Genomic DNA, 15,702 nt, shown 5'->3' on the forward strand with positions numbered 1-15,702 from the left:
TACAGGTAATTCTTATTTATGTCTAGAGGCCTATGGTGGTGTAGTGGTTACGCACTACCTCACTTCAACTATATACTCGCAGTTTCAATCACCGCACAATATAAATATGTGTATTTACAAATATTGCTGTTTCTATTGTGACAATTTAAATGTGTCTATTTGTATATCTTTTCAAATAAAGACTTTTTTTTATAAAATAGTAATTTTAAAAGCCAACAACTACAACTAATACTAGTATAAATATTCATTCATTCCAGCAATCCCGCAGGATAATCAAATATTCACGGATAAACGACAAACAGAAGGCTATTCCTAATAAATTGTAAAATGACAATATTGTATTGTAAAAAGAAATTTATAATTATATATTGTTTATTTAAGAAATCTATTATATGGTACAAAAAACAAGCTTTTATTACGTACTATTGTAAAGACATTAAAAATTCGTAACTAACATCATTAAGGGATAAACATTTATGTACCTTTATTTATATGTACTTTTACATAATAGTGGTAGTAGTAATAATACACATAACAGACTGAACCAACAATTAGCGTAATTGATTAGTTTGCGATCGATAATTCAATGTCAACTGAGCGTAGTACATAGCTGTAATACTCACAAAAATGCTATTTGCCTTGTAGACTATTCTCTCCATTGTCAAATATATTTATATATAGCGGTATAAAACATTACATTTTAAAATAATTTTACGTACTAGCTGTCCCGGCAAAAGTTGTTTTGCCATATAAATTAATAACGCTATAAAAAAATGTTGTGACACGAAAATTTTATATATAAGAAGATTATGTACTTCTATCATCATAATACGTAAAAAATGTTCTTATTCTTACTACATATACAATGCCTTTAAGTACCTCATCATTTGCCTTTCTTCATTCCATATCATTAGGGAGTCGAGGCAGTAATATGTTTTTCTCAGTTATTCATCTCTAGACGCAGTCAAATACCATGAAGTGTCTATTAGTACAAAAGCTTTTCCAAGAAAACATCCTAAATACGTTTGCGATAAAAACTTACCAAATGAGATGGAGAACTGATTAAATATTAAAGCCCTAGCATTACAGAACGTTTATCGATCAGGTCTTCGAATCAAGAGGTTTCCATACCACTGCCGCAAATATTACTTTATCAAATGTTAGAACTAACATTTTCATAAATTATGTAATAATACTTGCTGTGAAATTGGTATGCGATATTGTTACATCACTGCGTATTGGTTTTACAAGTACATTGTGTAATATTATGGTATTTATAAATGTTAACAAGAAAATAAATAACCATTAGCCTACTCTTACAACAAATAAATTTCATTTCTTAAGGATATGTATGCTCTAACAGAATAGCCTGAATATCTGTTAAATATTAAAACAGGATATTTTTTTAAGATTTATCTTAATAACATACAATTTTAAAAGAATTCTGGTATTTATAACAATTTAGCGGTTTATGCTAAACTATATTCTATAACACTGCAGCACAATGCATTAATATATAAATTATAAAATAAAACTATAATAATAAAAAAAAACTGTAAGATTTGAACAAAGTAAATTGTGAGATGAATCAACATTAAAGTTCCCAAAAAGCACTTGCAAACTTTGTTCCGTCAAAGATAAAAATAGTTAATTCTCTTGAATTGCAGACTTGCTATATATACATAATTCATACGATTGAATTTTATTATAGAGATGATTGTACATTATTATCCGTGAAAGGTGATCAAATACATCATTCATTCATTATAATGAAATATTTAACTACCGTGAGTGGTCCATTGAACGGGCGAAATTTGGCAAACATTGGAACCAAACGACGTGATAACTCACTAACACTTGGCTTCTAGAGGCCAATTTCACTTTTCGCAATGGCATTCAACCGGAGATACGTGTGTCGTTAGTAAACGCCGTTACGCTCGACCAAATTTGCGGATCAATTGTTCACCACGCTGACATACAAAATATATTACAATTAGGTAGCCACATAGATGCTTAGTAATTGTCCAAATGTACATTCAAGGAAGTCTATTACTATAATTTATTACTACCACATAATGTCCAATATTGACGATCCATTTGTATTTGTTTATCTTCTCCGTAACAAGGCAGTTTTCTCTCAATAAGAGCTACAATAAACACGACAGCTAAAGAATTTGGAATAGCGGTATATTCTACTGCATTGGTGTATTATTGTGCTCCTCTATTTATATTTCAAGTCAACAGTATAACATATCATTTTAATCCCGTCTAAATAAAATTTATTGATTTGCATATTATTCTTAATTCAATACAAACTTGACAAAAATTATAAACGCAATATTTGTTCAATCTTTTAATTTCACACAAAATATGCCATGTACAAATACTGATGAGAGTATGACGAATCGGAGTATTGCAATTCATGTAGCGGAATGAAACAATTTGTTGTAACAATTTGTCTTACGATTTCCGGAACTTGCGCATACTATCAAAACGTCTAGTTGCAATTGCCAAAAATTCTAAGGCTCATACGTAATATAAATTTCATTAGGCTGCATAGTACTTTAATTTCAAAGCCAATTTCTTATTGCATTGATGTAATATAAAGGCTGACCACATGAAAGTAACCGCACTGAGCATTCCGCATATAGCTTTCTCTGAGTGCCCATCAGATGAATGTATTGTACCGTCGCATCGAGTGGCTGGAGTATTAATCGCGTCTGATATTAAGTAATGCTTTGCGGTAGTCCTAGAAATAACTTAATTATTAATTCCCATTAAAAGCTATTGTAAATTGTCGGAGAAAATAAACCTTTTACAGTGTTGTGTGCGTAGGTAATTAAAATTCAATCCTGTTGGTGCGTTGTTGATAGTTTAGTCAAAAATAGTTCAATTGAAAAATTATAAAGAATAAAAAGAACAAATTCAAGTATAAAAAAAAAATTATTATTGTCTATATTAAATAATCAAATCAGATCCTCAGCGATAAAATGAAAAATTTTGTTTTGTTAACGTTAAATAATAATTTCAATTCATGAGGTGATTAAGACGTGAACTTTCAAATGAATAATTTTATCATATTTCTAGTAGAAATATCACCTTTACACTTTTGGTAGGATACACTGTCGTCGTAATGATAGTTACATCGTTGTGTCCCATAACGTGACATAAGGTTACATTGTAACGGGAGCAAGCGAACGAGAGGTAACAGATGGTGTGTCAAGGACACCTATGCGTCACACACGACAAAATACTTCCCTGACATCAAGAAACGAGAGCATTTATTATTAATTCGTGAATTATTTAATTATCAGCATATCAAGAAATTGCAAATTATATAGCACATAGGTATTCATTCCGTTTTAAAAATATTTATATGTAACATCGACAATAAGTGATTTTAATCACGAAAATAACCCATTTTTTAATTAATATAATCTATTGTATAATAACAACTATAGCGACAATGATACTGGAAGTAAAATTTTCACTTGGACGGTTCATTTTATTTTTCCCACGTGTTTTCAATTTCAAAGCTTGTTATCACGATTGCGAAAGATAAATATCAAGAAAAACACTTGTTATTTACATTAAACAAAGAAAGTGAACACTAATTAGCTATTTTGCTATATTCTTTGCCTTTAAGATAAGATTATAAATGTGAATGTGAGTACTTTTTTATATCAGCATGTATTTGGGCTAATTTTGTAGATGCATATTTGACATACAAAGACTATTTATATATATAGAGTAGACACTTAGAATTAACGTTCACAACTGTTGTGATGTCTTAAAACAGCCCGAACTATTTCAGCTAAGTATAACTGATTACATTACATAATGCAATACACTTAATTCTATTATAAACTTTCAGCTTCATCGGAAGTGTAATAATTCGTTTTATTTAAAAGCTTCAGCATTAAGTAATGTTTGTTTAATGATTTCGTCACTGTTTCCGATGAAACACGAATATATGGCGTAGAAATTTAACTTCTCAAATAGGTTAGCAGTAAAACATCGTAAAATAATCGTATCTCTGCATATTGTAGATGAAAAGATATATTATCTACTTCCAGGCAACAAAGAAACAATATATGGGTAAACATATTTGTCTGAAAACTTAACTACTGGATCCGACAGGACTCTCTTATACACTTATATTTACTTTGTCTCGGCTATCTGGCCCGAATACTGTTGTAAGTAAAATTTTACAACCTAAAATAGTTTATAATAAAATATTTGTGTAATGTAAGAGTTACGGATTTAAAAAGATGTTTAGGAAAACATGGGTTGTCATTTTTAGATGACATTCAATCACGTAAATAATTCATTACTAACACATGTGAATAAATTGGTCACAGTATGTGTGAAGTTCAAATCATGATTTTGGTCACATTTGATTCTTTACTATAAGTACCTAATATCTATGCCTAATTAAAACATAAAACTGTATGGGTATAGACACAATTAGGAGTAATCCCGGTTTAAAAACTTCAATCAGTGGTTCAAATTTAGCAATGGTAATGTCGATTTTTAGACCACAAACTATCATTTAAGGTAAAGAAGCTTGAATGTGGAATTTACTCTGCAATTAATTATGGCTTCAGAGTTCGCAATGATCATTTCGATGATCTCTGACCACATACCATCATTTAAGGTAAGGACGCCTTAATAGGGAATTCACTCTGCAACTGTGAACTAACCAAGGACCAACAAATCAAAAACACATCAATTACTTAGACGAGATGTAGATTAATACTGGCGATGCGGTAAATTTAACAACCTCTGCAACCTTCAGAGACCAGGCGATACAAATTTATGTTGTTGCAAAACTACTATATAGACATCTAAGACAAGGCTCACGCCTTATATGAGAATGGTGGGCGGAAGCATTCTACAGAAGTAACACTACAATAATGTGTCGCAACATGTTTTGATTATAACGAACTCTATTAAGAACTGGTATGCCAGTCTGTTTAGTTCTATCTGTATACGTGAGAATTCCATCCATATATATACAACGATTGATGTTTCCTATATCAGTAATTTCTTATTTCCCGATTCTGTAATAAAAATAGTCTCTTGTAGAAAGCTGAGTTCCAAATTAACAAACCAAGTGATTTCTCATTTCCTCTCCTTTTGGTGTATTAAATGCAATTATATAATACATGTATAATGTATAAAGAGATTGTGCGAATTTCAAGACTTTGTAGGTATGCGTAATGGGTATCTAATTGTAAATTTCTTTCACTTTAAAAGGCATAATTGTATTTGGATAAAAATAAAAGTAATTTTATTAATTATATTTTTGTCATGGATATTATATTTTCCGATATTGTTCATACCGGTGAAATCAGAACCGTCTGCACTTAGGCTATAAACTAACAACTATTACCAGTTACAAATAGCTAGGTTTCATAAGATAAAATTCCACCGATGTCCGATATAGAATTCTCGCTCAAAAACCGGTTTCAAATTCTGCGATACCAATTATGTAATTCGAAACGATCAATTCAACGTTTAACTATGTCGGTAGAATCTGGGAGTGGGAATTAGATAGAAACCCATTATTCGGTTCTTAGGCAATAAATAGGGACGCCTGTTCGACCTGTCTATTGAGAACAATACGCAACTAAATTCCTCTATTGGATAAATGTGTGCGTACGAAAGATAACGGGGTATTTAAATTCTTTTTACAACTACACGAACGCCAATGAGTGGGAATGGAAACCTAGTTAAACAATCGCACAGAGTAACTCTCCATGACTATTTGCACCACAAAGAACGGGTGCGTAGTGAACTGCTGGTGGAGTTTTCACTACCGTACCGATCAATTTTACGATTTTTAAACGACGTTGAAAATAGTGCAAATAAAAGTTTTTATTAACTAAACAAGTATTAGGAGTACAAGCCACAAACATTGTTTAACTGTATGAAAGAGCTTTTCCAAAGAAATACGTCAGAGATCAAAAAACTTCTATTGACTATTTAGTTTCGAAGCATTTTTAACAGACTTAAAAAGTAGTAGGATCAGAATTTTAGGTTTGAAGTAAAAGGAGAAATTAATCATAGCCTACTTTGTACGAAGTTCACGTTATGGTGAATCACCACTTACTGAGGAATTGCTGGCGCGTTGTCATCTTATGCAGAGTTTAAGCATTCGTTTGTAATATGTGTTAACGTTAAATTATCTTTATTAGAAACTTGGTGCCACTGAACAAATAGAACAAGAGTATAAAAATGAATTCGTGACATCAAACTCGACTCGCACCAAATTAATTTGGCAGGGTAAAAAGCGAGTAAGCGCTAGACTGATCTGGGTCGGTAACCACACTAGAGTGCGCTCCTTTCGCGGCTGGTAGCCAACGAGCCGTGATCCTCTACGACCAGATACGGTCTGATGATCTAACCTTGTATCTATCCCGTACGTTTCAAAGGCACCAGGATGATATCACCAAGGAAATATTGTAATATGCCATATGAGCCGTGAGGCCAAGGCCGGAATTTCGATCGATGCTAATAACAGCGGAATAGTAAAAAGGAAAGTTAGGTTAATGACCCTAGGTGGACGGTTAGTACACTGATGGATTCGTTCGGATTCTTTTTTTAGCAACCGGAACCTGAGACAGCGTACTAATTTGAAATTTTTCGGTTATATGTATATAAATAAAGCCATTTATTACCTGTAATATAACAAAGAGAATTTGTGTTTTTTTTTTATTTCAGAATATGAAACTGATCTCTACGATGGTAGGTACTTATTATTAGCAAAAATTATAACATGTCACGGGGTTTTGAGTTAGAAATCGATAATACTACTTTCTAATTGTCTTTGTATTCAAGAGCCTCCTTGTGGATTAGTTGATTACACATTGCCTCCTTATGGAATGTAGGGTTTGATGTATTCGCATTATGTGACGACCTTCGGTATTCTCATTAGTGCAAGCTTTGCTTAGTTGTGGTTGTCAAGGATTATTTACTATTATTTTTTATAGACGGACTAAATGATTTCTAAAATATTTATTTCCTCTAGACATAGTTTATATACCCACTAATAGTCATAGTGGGTATATAAACTATGCTCCTAGTTAGTTACTATCAAGATAGATAAAACATAACTTAATCATTTAACAGAACAGATATGATCGAACCACTTCATTTAATCATTACATTGTAAATTATTATTTCACAAACTCGTCCAACAAATCGCGTCACTGCATCCATTTACAATTCATAACGGGCACACCTAACGATAAAGAGCCATCGGTAAACAAGTCATTACCGTCGACATTCCTAACGGATAGCGTTATCACCCATTGTGGATACGGTCAGCTGTCAAATCTGAAGTTGAGCATCAGCTTACCGATACAGCGACAGACGTGGTGGGCACCACGCCCGCTTCCCCCATTTCGTGTTGGCCTTCAGGTACGCTAAGGAAGCGGCGTAGAGTGCCGTATCCAGACGCAGAAGCAACCATCGCTACCATAGTTCACTACACTACACAGTATCCACTGGAGCTGGTGACATCACTGGCGCGGGCGTGTTTAATGCGAGTTCTGCGATGCGCGCGCGGCGTGCTGCGCGCCTCACGCGTTCATACTGTCGGAGAAGCCTCGATCTAGCCGCGGCCCCCTACCAAGATCCGTTCAAACCCAACGCGAACTTGAGATAAGCGTGTTAGCTTTATACTTCCGTAGCACACTCGGTCTACGCGATTGTACATTACGATGTATGAATGAAAACCTATCATTGACTAAATGGTGCTAATAATTTAGGTATATCAGTAATTGTAGAACATATTATTCACAAGTTGTGTTACTTTAGAAGTTTCCAAAAATGATTCATGCTGTGACATTAAAATATATCATTTTTAGGCATGATGTTATTGTGAATATTAATATTGTATCATAGCACAAATATAAATTTGCATTTCATTGCAGTATGATGGATACTGACTTTCCCCCTTTTATGGAAAGTCAGCAACCATCATACTGCATATTTATGGAAATAGACTTTGTAAAAAGTTGCCAATGTGGATAACTTGTACTTCATTCATTTGCTTTGTAAGTTGTATCAGTTAAAGATTGAGAAGAATTAATTTCACCCTATTAGCTAATATTAGTTCTGCAGAATGTTATAGCATGAGGATACCTCATTGCCATGTCATGGTACTGTTTATGTATGTTCTATTTGCTATTCCAGCTACATAAAAAAATGTATTAGCATATGAACATTGCCAAGCTACATGGTATTATTTTGTGTTTTATTTGTCTAAACTTGCACAATATTATCTTCTAGTACTCCTTTACATATTGAGGATTTAATGTAGTGGTGACTTATGAATTTTTACTCTTTTACTGCATGTTTAAACAGAATAATTAGGAATAGCATGTTGACTGTATAAATATAAAAAAAAACAACATTAAAATCAGAGAGAATTGTATATCATATATATTCTTGTGCCAACTAAACTGTGGTATTATTTGAAGAGCACAATTTGGGTTTTGGTAAACTAAAAACATAACTTAGGCTATATCATTAATAGCCATTAGACAAATATGATGATTTGTTAACTATCAATAATCAAGAGTTACTCTCAGATTAATCCTTTTATTAGTAATAAATATTTTTTTTAGAAACACAGTTGTCAATACCTAAGTAATTTTAACATAAAATAATTGCAAGTTATAGATACTGAAGAAAAAATCTAGCAAAAGAATAAACTAGTCAGAATTGGCTGTAGTTAAAATAATCACTAAATAAATTTTCCATTTAAAAAACATTAGGGAGAATATTATGAAAAATAGTTTATGCTAGTGAAATAGCAATAATCATGGTCTATATAGGTATCAATAGATAAAAAGATGAATTTATTTTATAGATTGTAATTTTAATAAAAACAACATGTCATGATTGTTTACTAAACATGATGATTGTCTGTGGAATGTGTAATCTGAGTGCATCACGATCTGAACACATTGACTTATATATTTATTTAATATTCAATAACTGAAAACTTTCCTGATTATGACAATTAAGGAAACAAAGATATTGATTTTTTTTATTAAATAGATATACTTATTGCATTATTATAGAGGGAATTTAGCATTATATAATAAAATATTTCTAAATAGGTTTGAACAAAAGGAACAATCACATCACATCTGATATGACATATATGGGACATGACAATGTTCTAATACAAATAATTTATTCATCAACGGTGTGGGCTGAGGCCAACTTCGCCCACTGCCTACCTTGGTTTGTTTTATATCATTCAAAAGGTTATTTCATATTACTTATTTAATTGTTGAGAACCACACAAGTCATCATAGACAACAATTCAAACTGCTTTATTTACTAACAAATAACAATTATGAATAATTCTTGCATAAAAAGTAGACATGAAATATGTAAAGGAAATGCCATTAAACTTTAAATACACAAGGCGCTGGAGTACAAAAAGGCCAATTTCACATTTACTCGTATTGCCTTGGTGTTCAACAACCGGCAATTAAATGTCGAATTGAACTCACCTGTTTAGTCTCTGCGAAGTCTGCGGACTCCATGTTGGCATGTGATCGCTCCTGCCTCTCCATAACTTAGAAAACATCAGAATCGTCTGAAGCGAGGTATTGTAAATGTGTAGAATACAAGCTTAAACATAACAACCGCGATGGACTTCACAATTTCCAACGAAACAATGTCAGTGGTCCCACCAACTCGTTCAACACAAAATTCGTTACACCAATAAAAATGTAAGAAAATAAACGTGTTCACAGAAATAGGTGCATTCTGTATAATTTGATAAAGTAATAATGCTGTAATCGCGAATTACATAGATATGACTCGAAAAACACAGTTGATCACCATCTTAAAAATTTTACACATTCCGTCATCGCGGCCAACTGACGGTCGCTGCCCTACAAAATGTTCCTATTCACGCACTTATTTATAATGTCATTTAAAGTAGCGAAGTCGTTTTTGGATTTGAAAATTATATATCATTATAAAATATAGTTATTATATTTAAGACTACAAATTTTCAATAAAACATACAAATTATTTTTCTTTGTTGTATTTCTTCACATTGAAACATTATTAAAGCGTAGTGGAATTGGATGAAATGAAACTCCTCTAAGTTGGAATTTAAGGTTACTTTAAATTAGAACAAAATAAATTTAGATTAAGACCTAAATCTTGTTCTTATTAAAGTAGATTTGGTTATATATTTTTAGATAGCTCTTTTACAATTTGGTTCGTAGCTTCTATGATAGTGCGTACATATTTTACTTTATTGACAGTGATTACTTGCTCACGGCTCGGAGCATAGATTAATTTTACTCCTTTTAAATAATAAATATCACAGACAACAGATTACGGTAGATAAATGTCACAGCACAGAGTAGTTTAAATATTTTAGTTTGCGTTCGACTTATTAATCGTTTCCAGTTTTAAATAAAATAATCTAACAAATTGTAGTTAATTTGTTTGGAAGCATAAAAATAATTTAATGACAAATCCAAATATTGTGTGAATTAAAAGAAAACTTTATAATACGTATGTAAAAGTCACTGTGGTATGTATACAAAATAAATATGCAATCAAAAGTGACTTATTTTTATTTCTTGTAACGCATTTAATGTAATGTAATGTAATATATTATAAATAATTAAAATTCTTTTTATAATTGAATTTGGTATCAGATGCCCCGTGAAAGAAGTCGATATCGTGATCGGCGCAGTTCTTCGTACAGCTCAGTGTCTTCTCACGAACGGAAGAAATCAAAAAGTAAATACAAAAGAAGATCTCGATCTCGAGACCGTTCAGAATCTAGCAGTCAAAAACGAAAGCGATCAAGTTCTAGATCTAGACCGAAAAGAAGAAGCTATTCTAGGAGTTTATCAAAAGAAAGGTATGACACGAAAATAAGAAGACGATCTACCTCACGCTCGAGAACGAAGCGTTCACGGCGGTCACCGTCAAGAGACCGTTCGCGATCTAGATCCAGTACTCGGAGTAGATCAAAATACAATAAAAGTAAAAAGTCATCAAAGAGATCTAGATCTTCAAGCAGTCGCTCCAGTTCTTTCGATATAGGTAAATACTAATACCACAACTAATAATTTCATAAGATATTCATCATGATAACAATATTTTGATACTGTTACAAGTATCCTATATCATAGGTTCATTGACAGCAGTTTATATTTATTATTAAATAGGTTCTAGGATGTTATTGTTGGGTTTTAGTTTTAAAACTTGTATTAAATTTAAGTTTATAGATAATAGAATTTGAATTTTGTAACTAAATAGTTGAATGAGAATGGTTTTGCATTATTATCTGCTGATGTCTTTCTAGTTTTTTTATGACTATATTTGGTCAGAATATTAGTTATGTTTATTTAGTATGGTATAGCTCTATATCTATAATTATGTTTTTGGTGAAGTAGAAGAGTGCAGTATCATGAATAACAACTGACTATTGTATGATGACTGACAACAATGTATTTCAATAGACAATTATTATAATTTCAGAGAGTATTTCACATTCAAGGAAAGTGAATCTTGATGACACTGATGTGAAAATTGAAAAATCCATTAAAGCAGCTGAGGCGGCTGGGTTGACTATGACTAAGATACCAACATATGAATACAAAGAGGTTGCCATAAAAGAGGACATGCCAACAATCCACGATAGAAACTTGTTAGCAGAACTGAACAGTGACTCATTTGTTCAGAAGTCATTCACTTCATCAAGAAACAAGAAACAAACTCAGAATATTGTCATTGATTTGAATTCACAGACTGTCACAGTACCTGATTCTGATGTCAAGGTGCAAAAAGATGATTCTATTATAAATTTTGATGTAAGTAACAAACAAAATATAAGTTTAATCTCATACCATGACCATGACATAACACAACTGATCTGTTCTGACCGTAGTTATAGAGCTGAGAAATACTGGCCACTTTAGGACTTATGAGCCACACCACATCTTTCCTATTTAAATTTCTGTAATATACTTCTTGGAGCAAATGTTTCTTGATCATTTTGTATAAAAGTTTTTTTTTCTTTACTGTAAAATAAGGTGATTCATTAAAAGTTGGATAGATAATAAATTGTTAGGAATAGCTGTCATGTTAATCTGCTACTGCCATAATTTTGATTGATACTGAATAATGACTGTCCTAACATTACAGAGTATAATATATCATTATAACAGGATTTGTGGTGCTTCCACAAACAAAATATGGATTTTTGATTTTTAATTTGCTACTTATACATACAGATGTTGTCCATGCTTTTGAAATAGAATAAAATTAAGACAACACAGAGGGACAGCATTCCAATTTCTAAGAATGGTAAAACTAGCTTTAATTTCGTTTTATATAATTCTGATTAATGTTTACTCTTTTTTTTTGTCCCATTATTTTGTGTTTTATTTATTCTTGTCTAATAAATTTATATTAATAGTAATGTAAATTATTTCAGGAGCTTCCAAGTGAGGAAGAACTAAAAGAAATGTGGATAAAGAAACTTTACCTGTTTAGAAAAAAGATGCTGAGGGGTGATATATGAAATAAATTATATGAATACATTATTTATCATTTTATTGTTGAAAAATTGGAAAGGAACTGTTTTGACTGGTTATTAGGAAGGATTAATTAAAAGAAACACATTCATTGAAAATTTATAAAATTGTGTCCATAACCTGTGTAAGCTTAATAAGTCATATTATGGAGTCCAAAATTATCTACACCCTAATAAGCTAAAGTAACCTAAAATCGAATTAGTTTAAAACAGTATTATATTTCTTTTTCTATAAGTAGCAATGTTGTGTAAAGAATTGTCATGGAATGTTCATTTACATATTCTTTAAAAAATAATATGGTAGATTATGAATGATAAGTATTATATTTATATGTGAATGAAATTTCTACTTTCCTATAACCTTTTCATTATTTGCTTACATGATCTATGGACATCAAATCAATCATGTGTTTCATTAATGATGTGACATTGAGATTTTTACAATAGATAAAAAACAATAACAACCTAAAACAATTTTATTTAACACATGAACATAACAACAGGCAGCCACAACTCACAATTTAAAACATGCTCTGAGTCTACAAAGTTCTATATGTACAGTACTGCAATAACTTGAGAGATTCCTCTTGTAACCGAGGTGGACCTCACATATTAGTTCTTTCGCGCTGGATACGACTGCTATATGTCCGAGATACCAGATTCCAAGCGTCCATATATCTGTCCATGCACATCGCAATACATTTCTGTTCTGAATTATCTAATGCCGTGCCAGGTTTATTGATGCATTTCTTGAAACATTTCTCTGACATTTTCGTAAGGAGTTCCTGAGCGTTTGCAATAGCAATTTGCTGCTTCACTTGATCCATCAACTCCTCTTTTTGAACTCCACTCAAAGAACCCGTAGATAATGAATCCATTTTAATATATACTTTAAGTGAACAATAATATCACAAGTTTTTGGTATCTGACAAATTGAAGTAACCTCAAAATTCGCGACCTATTTTTTTATTTTTTTTTTATTTTCAAATAGCCCAAGCTAAGGTCAGATATCATGCTGCCTAATCTTATATTGTTTATAAGAGTCCGTGGTTTCTGTGAATTATTTTAGAACATTAATAGAATATGATTTTAGTACCATTTGCTTGAAACCTGAATGTTTTTTTAATTATATTGATTAACTCTATAATACCATGGCGCCATCTACTCCATGGCCATATAAGTTATTAGACGGTCTGTGTGAGAGTAAGTGTGATCTGTGCTTGCTTTAACGTTTATTTATTTTTAAGTTTTTTTTTTATCTGTAAATCTGTGTTTTGTTTGTTTACTTTGTTGTTCAAAAATATAGTATATTGTGTTTTTGTAAATTCCATTATATCGAATTTTCCAATAAGTACCGAAACATTAAAATAACTTTTACTCATCTGAATCATAAACTAATTATTTTATACTGCAACTTTGTATTGGCTAATAACAGACATCGGCACTGTAACCTAAAATGATAAATTTTAATCGTAAATTCAGCTTACTTTAAAAATGGAACAACCTGGCGAATTAGCTAATACTTTGAGTCATGACGACTTAATTGAAATCACGAAGTCTTCCCTCTGTACATTGATAAATTCTGATTCATTACTATCAGATCTTCCCCCTGATGTCATTCTTGAAGAAGTCATTGCACAGGTACCATTTGCTATGAATATTATTATAATGATATTATAACTTTAATAGTCATTTTTATGTCTAATACTATTTGAATTATTTCATAATAAATCAAATTTAGTAAGCAGTTGTATAATTTCACTGATAATCATATTGGATGCATTTCATGTTTGGGTAAAAAATGTACTGATGCAAAATTATGCATTCTGCATTATGGTATATAGATTTGTAAATAAAACAAATTTATTTCGTGCGTGCGTGTAATATTGACACAATTATACTTTTATGATACAAACATTTGTTTGTATCATAAAAGTAGGATGGTATGCTAAACCACTAGACCAACACCAGATATTTTATGGGTACATATTTTTTTTTATAACTAAGCACTTCAAAGAGTTTAAATGATTACTCTACAACTTATAATTCTTGTTATTGCAGATAGCTGTTGAATTTGGGCAATCCATAACAGTTTTTATATCAAGAGATGATGAACCAGTTTTAAAAGTTATAGTAAGTTATTTTTTATTTTATTTTATAAAGATTTGGTAACTACTTGCAGATTCTGCATAAGCTTATTACTGCTTAACAAATATGGTCACCAGTGCGTTATTCTAGATAGATGTAAATAAATATTATTAAAAGGTTGCAATTTTAAGGAAGGTGTAACATATGAATGGTCAGAGGAATGCTGAAAAAGAGATGGATGAACTGTATGAAAGATAATGTGGTAAGAAAGGGAGTAAATAATGAGATGACTGAGAACAGGGATGAGAAATAAGCAATTGATTAAAAGTTGGAGTAATTTTGAAAAAAAATTGTATTGTATTATTATTATCGCCATAATTTGATCATAAATGGTGGATATTTTCTGTTTATGTTTGCACATTTTGGCTCTCATCTGAGTAGTTACAGTAAATTCAGTTTATCTAATAGTTGCAGAAAGTCACATATATGAATTAGCAACCCAAGGCTGGTTATTTTAAAGTTTACTAATGAATTGTAAACAACAATTACTATGATTGTATTAGACCAAGTCATAAGTGGATTTACTGTCTTTTCTCAACAACTATCTATGGAAAACTATGAAGATTGCTCATAATAATTTATCAAATGATATTTATTTATATTATATTGTATTTCAAACTGTTATGCTATGTATGTTTCCGTCAGTGACTACTAGTTAAAATAACATATAATTTTCACATTTATAGTGACTGTAAATTTTCTTATTTGTTGCTAACAGGTTCCACAGAATGCATCTGTGAGTGACCTAAAGAAAGCCATAGCACGCCATTTTGAAATATATCAGAAGAGGATTGGAAATAAAGTGAAAATATCATGGAAATATATATGGAAGACTTATGACCTCAGCTTTGACAGCTTGATCCTAGATAACAATTGTAGTCCTATAGAAAACTATGGAGTAACTAATAAAGTGACATTAGCATTTAAGAAAAGGAAAAAGAAACGGAAATAAATGTACA

General features: G+C 31.3%; 4 protein-coding genes across 13 annotated transcripts in view; 2 read left to right on the forward strand and 2 right to left on the reverse strand.

The window, feature by feature from the left end:
- The window catches only part of LOC131851673 (patronin), an 80,182-nt gene extending 70,270 nt beyond the window's left edge, over window positions 1–9,912 (reverse strand). For 8 of the 9 annotated variants that reach the window (XM_059202198.1, XM_059202196.1, XM_059202195.1 and 5 more), the window contains exon 1: window positions 7,364–7,580. In XM_059202198.1, coding sequence (XP_059058181.1) covers window positions 7,364–7,486 — 123 coding nt within the window. In that variant the 5' untranslated portion in view covers window positions 7,487–7,580. Of the gene's footprint in view, window positions 1–7,363; window positions 7,581–9,536 lie in introns of those variants that run through there. The other variant, XM_059202197.1, reaches the window with a different exon arrangement.
- A 534-nt stretch (window positions 9,913–10,446) lies between these two features.
- LOC131851649 (arginine/serine-rich coiled-coil protein 2-like) lies at window positions 10,447–12,696 on the forward strand. Of its 2 annotated transcripts, none has more exons than XM_059202167.1 (4): window positions 10,447–10,579; window positions 10,707–11,100; window positions 11,539–11,870; window positions 12,497–12,696. In XM_059202167.1, the coding sequence occupies exons 2-4, from the start codon at window positions 10,707–10,709 to the stop codon at window positions 12,581–12,583; spliced, it is 813 nt and encodes a 270-aa protein (XP_059058150.1). In that variant the 5' UTR covers window positions 10,447–10,579; the 3' UTR covers window positions 12,584–12,696. The 2 variants fall into 2 exon arrangements, with proteins under 2 accessions (XP_059058150.1, XP_059058151.1); XM_059202168.1 differs by having other exon boundaries at window positions 10,447–10,560.
- An 88-nt stretch (window positions 12,697–12,784) lies between these two features.
- On the reverse strand, window positions 12,785–13,564 carry LOC131851650 (mitochondrial import inner membrane translocase subunit Tim13-like). The gene has a single exon (XM_059202169.1). It carries the CDS (start codon window positions 13,471–13,473, stop codon window positions 13,201–13,203), a length of 273 nt encoding a protein of 90 aa, XP_059058152.1. The 5' UTR covers window positions 13,474–13,564; the 3' UTR covers window positions 12,785–13,200.
- Window positions 13,565–13,831: 267 nt separating this feature from the next.
- Window positions 13,832–15,695, forward strand: LOC131851661 (U11/U12 small nuclear ribonucleoprotein 25 kDa protein-like). Its single transcript, XM_059202182.1, has 3 exons — window positions 13,832–14,236; window positions 14,657–14,728; window positions 15,462–15,695. Exons 1-3 carry the CDS (start codon window positions 14,090–14,092, stop codon window positions 15,693–15,695), a joined length of 453 nt encoding a protein of 150 aa, XP_059058165.1. The 5' UTR covers window positions 13,832–14,089.
- Window positions 15,696–15,702: the final 7 nt, after the last annotated feature.

Source organism: Achroia grisella, unplaced genomic scaffold (assembly GCF_030625045.1).
Source record: "Achroia grisella isolate CSIRO2021 unplaced genomic scaffold, CSIRO_AGI_Agris_v1 utg794, whole genome shotgun sequence".
NCBI classification, from domain to species: Eukaryota; Metazoa; Arthropoda; class Insecta; order Lepidoptera; family Pyralidae; genus Achroia; species Achroia grisella.